This window comes from Tamandua tetradactyla, chromosome Y (assembly GCF_023851605.1).
Source record: "Tamandua tetradactyla isolate mTamTet1 chromosome Y, mTamTet1.pri, whole genome shotgun sequence".
NCBI classification, from domain to species: domain Eukaryota; kingdom Metazoa; phylum Chordata; class Mammalia; order Pilosa; family Myrmecophagidae; genus Tamandua; species Tamandua tetradactyla.
The window spans coordinates 11,708,676-11,717,771 of record NC_135354.1 but is presented as its reverse complement, the minus strand read 5'-3'; the positions used below and the strand labels follow the sequence as shown (position 1 = coordinate 11,717,771).

At 38.0% G+C, this 9,096-nt stretch overlaps 1 protein-coding gene across 1 annotated transcript; it reads left to right on the top strand.

Annotated features, from left to right (window-relative positions):
• The first annotated feature begins 8,053 nt into the window (after positions 1 to 8,053).
• LOC143672520 (testis-specific Y-encoded protein 3-like) lies at positions 8,054 to 8,878 on the top strand. Its single transcript, XM_077147126.1, has 4 exons — positions 8,054 to 8,137; positions 8,272 to 8,383; positions 8,482 to 8,627; positions 8,738 to 8,878. The coding sequence occupies exons 1-4, from the start codon at positions 8,054 to 8,056 to the stop codon at positions 8,876 to 8,878; spliced, it is 483 nt and encodes a 160-aa protein (XP_077003241.1).
• The last annotated feature ends 218 nt before the right edge of the window (positions 8,879 to 9,096 follow it).

The following is a 9,096-nucleotide window of genomic DNA, read 5'->3' as shown; positions in this document are numbered from 1 at the left end:
GGAAACAAACAGATTGGACTGACAGAAGAAATAATCAGTATACTCAAATGCAAGACATTTGAAATTAAGGGTGAGAAGCAGAAAGCATAAAGAACTGTAAAAAGTGAAAATTAACCTAAGCCATTCTGCAGTCATCATGAAGTATAACAGTATATTCACCATGGAGTCATAGAAGGAGAAACAACAGAGAAAGTGGCAGAAGGAATATTCAAAGAAATAATGACAGAGAATTTTCCAACTCTGGAAGAAGAAGTGTAATTGTTGCCTCAAAGCAACCCGAAGAAAACCGAGCAGGATAAATGTGAAAATATTTACATACTGTATCATATATTGATGATGCAATCAAATGCAAATGACAGGATGGAGTTCTGAAAGCTGCAAAGGAAAACAGCATGTTTCATACAAGGGAGTCCCAATAAGACTGAGCACCAGTTTCTCATCAGAAACTATGGAAGACAGTGGGTTGAAATGCTTAGAGTGTTGAAAGCAAACAGCTGCCAACCAATAGTTCTCTATCCAGTGAGATTTTCTTTTAAAACTAAGGTAGAGATTAAGTCATTCCCAAATAAGCAACAGCTGAGAGAATCCATCACTACTAGACCTGCCCAACAAGCAATGCCAAATGGATCTCTTCAGACTTCTTTGAAATTAGACACTGTTCAAGGTGGCATAGAGATATAAATACCTGCAATAAAATGAAACCATTTGCATAATTATAAATGCCAATATTTTTATAATGTATTGTTTTGTATTTAACTCCACCTATTCCTTCCTACTGGTCTTAAAATACACGTGCATGAAAAGTAATGATAAAACTATGTTTTGCAGTCTACAATGTACTCAAAGGTATGTCATAACAACTGTACAAAATTAAACAGATGGGTGTTTAAGGAATATATGCTGTTGAAGTTAAGTTGGTGTCTTATATAAGTTGGTATCTTATATATAAATATTATATAATCAGGAAATGATGATATATGTACATACTATTGAATTTTAACTCCCTGGTAATAAGAAGGAAGACATATAAAAAATATATCCAGATAAGTTATAACCAATATTTCTAAATTCTGACATACTGAATTATTTGTATATAACCTGGTCATTCCCTGAAATTTCAGATATCTATGTGACACCTGAGACTCAGAAAACTGAAGCTATGAAAGTCAGCATTACCCCATTCAGCAACTGTTTACAAAGCTGAGAAAGTGATCAGACTTCATCTAGAAATATGAATGAGGCTGATCTGGATAGAAGAAAGGTGAAATCAGAATTCTGGGTAAAGGGTGATATGGCCCATATTTTCAGACTTCAACCTCTGTGTGAGATCAAAGGGAGAGGTGTTTATTTAGTGCAAAAGTTGTATTTTTGGGAAGTGGGTGATCTAATTTAACTTGTATGGTCAGTTTGCTTGAACACCATAATTACATGAAATCTTGAATAGGGTGTGAGACCTTGTTTGTTTGTACCAGTTAATGTGATGCCCTGCTATATCCCAGAGTATAAAAAAGTTTTTGTAAAATTCCCTTGACAGATTGGAGGGAAAGGAGGAAATAATAAACACCCTCATCTGAGGAATTCCTGATATTCTCACAAGCAGTAGGGACAACCAGCTCAATAAGCTGAGCCCTTGATATTATGGCTCAGCCCTATGAAACATATTCCTGTGAAGGATATGCTAAGCCTGCTTATAATTATGTCTAAGAGATTCCCCAGAAGAGCCTCTTACATTGCTCAGGTGTGGCCTCTCTCTATTTAAGCCAACTCAGCAGGTGAATTCACTGTCTTGCCCCTATGTGGGGCATGACTCCCAGGGGTGTAAATCTTCTTGGTAATGTGGGACCTGACTCCTGGGGGATGAGCCAGGACCTGGCATTAATGGAATGAGAAAGACTTCTTAACCAAAAGGGGGAAGAGAGAAATGAGACAAAATAAAGTTTCAGTGGCTGAGAGATTTCAAACAGAGTCAAGAGGCTATCCTGGAGGTTATTCTTATGCATTATATAGATATTCCTTTTTAGTTAATGGTGTATGGCAGGGGCCAGAGGGAAGTACCTGAAACTGTTGAGTTGTATTCCAGTAGCCTTAATTCTTGAAGAAGACTATGTAGCTTTTACAATGTGACATTGTGATTGTGTCTGACACTCCTTTTATCCAGTGTATGGACAGATGAGTAAAAAAAAGAAAAGAAAATTTGATAAAGAAACAAATAAAATAAATAAACAATAGGGGGAGATAAAGGGTAAAAATCAGTAGATTGAAATTCAGTGGGTCAGTGGAAGGGAGGAGTAAGGGGTATGAGATGTATAAGTCTTTTTTTTTCTTTCATTTCTTTATCTGAAGTGAGGCAAATTTCTAAAAATGTTCATGGCAAAGAACACACAACTATGTGATGAAAAAAAATACATATCCAGATAAAGAAGATAATTCACTCAATAAGGTATGATGCAAAAGAAAGATACATACAAAAGTAGGCATTATGAGAAGAATTGAGGGACAAAAAAGGTATAAGGCATATGAAGGCTAAGTATCAAATGGCAGAGGAAAGTTCTACAATATTAGCAGTAACTTCAAATGCAAAGGTATTAAACTCTCCAATCAAAAGACAGAGATTGGCAGAATGAATAAAAATACATGACCCATTTATAATAAAAATGCTGTCTGCATGACAGTCAACTAAATTAAAACATATAAATAGGTTGAAATTGCAAAAAATATATACACCCACACCATACCATGCCATGCAGTAGTAACTAAAGGAGCTGGTTTGGCTATACTGCTATTACATAAAATGAACTTTAAGTCAAGAAGATTTAGAAGCAAAGATGATCTTCCTATACTAGTAAAGCTGACAATCCAACAAGAATATATAACAGTTATAAACACATGCAGTACCAGCAGAGCACCAGAATATATGAAGCAAATAGTGACCAATGATGTGAGCAGTGGACAGTTCTGTATTTTTGATGGGAGACTTTAATACAACACTTTCAATATTGGATAAAGCATCTCATCAGAAGATCAACAAGGAAATACAGACGTGGTTGATGTCTAAACATGGCAGACCTAACAGACATATATAGAACATTTCACCCAACAAAACAGAATACACATTCTTCTCAAGTACACAGGGATCATTCTCCTGATTAGGATATACTTTAGGTAACAAAACAAGTCCTAATAAATGAAAAGAAAATACTGAAATGATACAATATATTCCAACCACAATGGAATAAAGCTAGAAATAAATAATAGAGTAAGAAATAGAAAATTTACAAATATGAGATAACATACTTTTAAACAACCAATGAGTTGAAGAGGAAAGCCTAAGTGAAATTAGGAAATACCTTCAGGAAAATAGAAATGCAGCACATTAAACTTAAGGGTGCAGCAAAGATAGTGCTGAGAGGGCAATATACAGCTCTGAATGCTTTCATTGAACATGAAAAAAGGTTTTCAAATCACAGACCTAACTTCAAAACAGAAAAGAACTAGAAAATGTAGAGCAAACTAAATGCAAAGAGAGCAGATGGAAGGAAATAACAGGTTAAATGAAATAAATGAAATAGAAAAAAAAAATAGAATCAACACCAAAAGTTGGTTCTTTGAAAAGACTGATAGAATTGACAAACCTTTAGCCAAACTGACACTGAAAAAAATAGTATGCAAATAAGAAAAATCAGAAATGAAAAAGAGACACATTACTACCAACTCCACTGAAATAAAAGGGACTATAAGACAGTACTGTGAACAACTGCATGCTCTCAAGTTAGATAACCTAAATGAATTGTACAAATTCTTAAAAATATGCCAGATACCTACATTTGTTCAAGAAGAATTGTTCTCAGCAAACCAGTTACTAATAAGAGACTTACCAATGACGCAGAACTTCCCAATAAAGAACAGCCGAAGAACAAATGGGTTTACAGGGGAATTCTCCCAAATATTCCAAGACTTAACTGCAATTCTGCTCAAATGCTTCCAAAAAGTTGAAGCAGAAGGAACATTTCCTATTTCATTCCACAAAGACAATATTGCTTTCATATCAAAGGAAGATAGGGAAACAAGAAGAATAGAAAATTACAGACCAGCATCTCTTATGAATGTAAAATCGTTAGATTCTATCAAATTAGACAATGTTATTGAAAGAATTATATACCATGATCACGTGGGACTTATGCATTATAATCAGTGACTATAATACAGCACATTAACACAGTGAGAGGGGAAAAACACATCTTGATTGATACGGAAATGTCATTTGCAAAATGCAACATTTAAACAGCATAGCATATTTGCAAAAGGACAAATATATAGATCAGAGGAATTGAATTGAAAGTTCAGAAATCAACCTTCACATTTAAGGTGACCTAGTTTTTGACATGGGGCAGACCAATCAATTGGGAAAGATTAGTCTCTTCGATAAATGGTGCTGGGAAAACCAAGTCTCCATTTGCAAAAAAAAAAAAATTCCTCCTCCTGCATACCTTATACAAAACTTAACTCAAACTGTATCAAAGACATGAATATAAGACCCAGAACTATCATCTTCAGGATCTTATGTTTAGGCAATGATTTCTTAGACTTTATGCCAAAGCACAAGCAACAACAGAAAAATATAAACAGAGCTCATCAAAATTTAAAGAACTTTTGTTCATCATAGGACTTTATCATGAAAGTAAAACTGTAGCCTACACCATGGAAAAATTATTTGGAAGCCACATAGCTGATAAAGGTTTTAATACCTACCATATACAGTGAAACCCCTCAACTTAACAACAAAAAAGAAAGACAGCAGTTAACAAATGGGTACAAGACTGGAATAGGTGTCTCCCCAAAGAAGATAAAATTAGAGAAGATAAACAGATGCCCAGAAAGCACATGAAAAAAAATGTTCAATATCAACCATTATGTGTCTGATGAGAAACCAGCACTTACTCTTATCTGGCTTCCCTTCTATGTGATGATGAATTGCCTTTCTGTTGCAGCTTTCAGAATTCTCTTTTTGCCTTTTGCATTTGACTGTCTGATTAGCATGTGTCTTCAAGTGGCTCTATTTGGATTTATCCTGTTGAGTCTATGTTGTGCTTCTTGGATATGTGCATTTATGTTTCTCATAAAAGTTGGTAAAATTTTGCCAACATTTCTTCAAATAGTCTTCCTGGCCCTTTTCTCTTCTTTCCTTTTGGACACCCATGATGCATTTGTTTGTGTATATCATGTCATTTATCTCCCTGAGATCCTGCTCAATTTTTTCCTCCATTGTTCTTTTGTTTGTTCAAATTCAAATGTTCTGTTTTCTAGCTCTCACATCCTTTCTTTTGCCTCTTCATATATGCTGTTGTGTGTGTCTGGTATATTTTCAATTCCTGACATAATTTAATTTTAGTGAAGTGCTGTCTTTCCTTTCCATGAAATGTTATTTTTCTTTGTAAACTTTCAAATTTTTCTCTAGGTCCACCCAGTGTTTCTTAACATCCTTTATCTCTTTAGCCAACTTGTCTAGAAAGTTTGTTTGAATCTTTGACTATTTCCAAATTCTGTGTCTCTGACTAAAATTTTTCATTGACTGGACCATATTTTCCTGCATTTAATATGCCTTGTGATTTTTTGCTGTCTGGCCATTTGATTATAATGATGGGCTTATTGTCAGGAGAGAATTTTATTATTCTCTCTCTTGTCTAGAAGTTTGTTGTTGCCTGGGCTTGTATTAAGGCTCCTCTTTGACAACTGGATCATCAGTATTTCCAAACCAAAACAGGGCCAGGTTCCCAAGTGGGGGGCATAGAGCCTCGGAATTTGTCAGGAAAGATTCCAAAAAGCACCCTTTTCCTGCTTTTTCCCAGCCTGCCTAGCAGCTGTTCAACTATCTATTCCCCTCAGCCCTACTAAGGCATTTTGCTATAGCTTTTTGCTGAATCCTATTCTAAAGTATCTGAAACAGTGGTACTGAAAGAGTCAAGAGAGGCTAAAACTGCTGAGATCCCATGTTCTCATTTTGCCAGGCAATATCTGGCTCACTGTTGGGATGGTTTCCCCCTCTGTAGTTGGGGCAGAGGACTCTCACAGCTGTCTTCAGTTCAAAGCCATCTCCAGGCAAATATCAGATCACCCACCACTGCTTCCCTCAAGAGTGGGCAATGAGCGCCAGGCACGATGGATGAAATTATGCAGGTTCCCTGACCACAACTTCTTAGGCTGTTTCCTCTACATTTCTCTGAATGTTGAACTGAACCCCCCTTGTCCCCAGATCCCTTAACAGTTGATTTGGACAGAATCTACCTGGCCACTTGCTGCTCCTTGGAAAGAAGTAACTCCTGACATTCCCTTCTTACTTCTCTGTTATGGAATTTTCTCCAGGGAACCTTTTCATATTCAGCACTCCTCAGCAGCTTATGTTCTGCCATGGGTTACTGTGGGCTTGAGTCTGGATATGTGTGGGATTCTAATCTAATGTGTCTTTACAGCCTGTGTGCCCAGTGGTTGTTAAGAAGATCTGGGCTGCTTCCTCTGAGCAATCCCAAGCTTCATGGGGCAGGATGATGGGATGGAAGAGGACCATCCTGTCTAGGATGGAAGTTTGCTTCCTGATATTTTTCAGTTGCCGTGATTCAGCTTTTGTGGGGTCCTTCTCCAGGATCTATCTTTCCAGGTTTCTAAGCAAGTGAGATTTGTCCTTTTACTTATTGAATCTCTGAGCAGGTTTTTTTTTTCAGGAAATGACCTCCATCATCACGTTGATGACATCACCTCTGGATTGTCCTTTCATCAGCATATGATGTAATTTTTCTCCTCTAAATTTTTTAACTCAAAGTTTATTTTGTCTGACATTGAATTTGTGCCAAAGGTCACTTTTGATTAGTGAATGTCCTTTCAACTAATTTTTATCTTTGGATCTAAAGTTAGTCTTCTTTCAACACCATATAATTGGATACATTTTTAAAATCCATTCTACCGAACTCTACCTTTTAATTGGAAGGTTTAATAATTTTATTTAAAGTGATTACTGAAAAGGAATGACATTTCTGCTATCTTGGCTTATTTGCATGAAACTTAAAGGTCAGCCATAGTTCAGGTCTTTCCTGAACGTACATACAACCTGAGGCATGCAGCATTCTGATTTCTCAATATGATCAAGTGATTTAGAAAATCACCCCTATCCTAGTGTTTCTCTCACCAGCATTATCCTTCTTTTGCTTTCCATTTGTTTACTGGTTGACTTGCCCTAACCCTGTGCCCTAAAGGGCTGTAATTTACAAATTTGTCTTAAATTGTTTCAACAAATCTAGTCATGGAGGCCTCTTCGGTCTTGAGAAAGTTCCAAAGTGGAAAGCCTCCTGAGCTGTTCCCTCTTGGAGTCACACCGTGCTGTAATTGTTAGGTTGGGGGAACTCACCTCTTAAACCTTTCAATAATCACCTGTCTTTCTGTTGTGGGTTGCTGGTGCCACAGTGTCAATGAGGACCTTGTTTTCAAAGAATTGTGGCTCTGACTCCAAAACAAAACAGGGAAAGGTGCAAAATCCAACTACAAGCTGAGTGCTGATGGTAATATTAACCTCACTGAAAAGACACCATATCCTCAACACAGAAGGGTTTCCTTTGCAACAGCTATTGTCCTTGCTTGGCACCATTTTCACAGCAAGTACTGCCTTCCATACATATACCCCGTTTCTTTTCACTATGTGGTGCTAGTAGAACTCCAAACATAGTCACACAGGCAGAGGGGAAACATACAAACCCTGCCAGGATATAGTCTCACATGAATATCTCTATACCCTGAAACTGAGAGCTCAGAGAAGAGGTAAAGGCACATAAAATACACCAAGACCAGGAACTGTTTAGACTGTCCGTATGTTTAGTTTTTAGAGGAACAGAAAACTAAAAGAACCAAAGACTATAAGGCAGCCTCCGATGAAGGGTACGGGTTGAGAGAAATAGGTGTACAATGTCAGGAGATATGGGAGATATGTAGTCCGTATTTGGTAGCTTGCCAGATGTGCTTTGCCTGCTTCTAACCCTTCCATTCATAGATTTCTAGGCTCCTAAACCCAATGCAGATTCTGAACCATCCCCAGATGTCAGCTGTGATCACTGAGCAAGATGAAGACATGCTTAACTACATGACCAATTTGGAGGTAAGGCAGGGAATATCAATGCAATACAACTTGATGTTGGGGAGAGCAAGGGGGAATTACTCATCCATGGAAAGAGGCAAGGGCAAGAACCCTAGAGAGAAATTGTATAATTCTACTCCACATCATCCTGACAGGCGGAAGAGATCAACCAACCCAAAAACTTTTGCAAGATCACATTTTTCTTTAGGAGCAACCCATACTTCCAAAATGAAGTAATCATTAAGGAGTATGATGCTGACATTACTGGTAAGTGGTGGCTCTCTAGATGGATCATGGCAGGTGGTAGGGGTGGGCTTTAAGCCAGCAGGATCCAACCCTTGGGTCCCATCTTCCTCTTTCTTCAGGATTTAGGGCTTCTCATTCAACTCCAATTCACTGGTTCCAGAATTTTGAATGTCAGGCCTGCAGTTGCAGGCAGCAGAACACCAGCCCTAACTTCTTCAACTGGTTCTCTGACCTCAACTTCGCAGGATCTAATAGGATTGCTGAGGTGGGGCCACTCAGGGCACATCAGAAATGGCCTTTGTTGCATTCTACTTCCCAGCTGATTGGGGAATGCAATCCTAACCCTGGCCTGACTCAACCTATTTCTTCTATCAGATCATCAGTGAGGACCTTTGGCTCAATCCCATGCAATACTACCCGAGGGAAGAAGAGACCAGGAGTGGGAATGGAGAGAACAGGTCAGGAGCACAGGCAGTGGGAGCTGAAATGCAGTTGTCAGCTGCCTGCGACTCTTAGTTCTCTAGTGGAGCAACTGAAGTCAAGAGTAAGACTGCATGCAATCCCAGGTCATTCAGGGAATCACTCTGAATCAGGAACATTGGAGAATTATTTCAAACAAGTTACAGCTGGCCAAGGTTAAGCTGATAAAGAGCATGACCAGCTCAACACAGTTAGACAGTTGCAAAACAATCATTATCTCCGCTTCCCTGAACCGTCATTCTGTGGTTATCGGT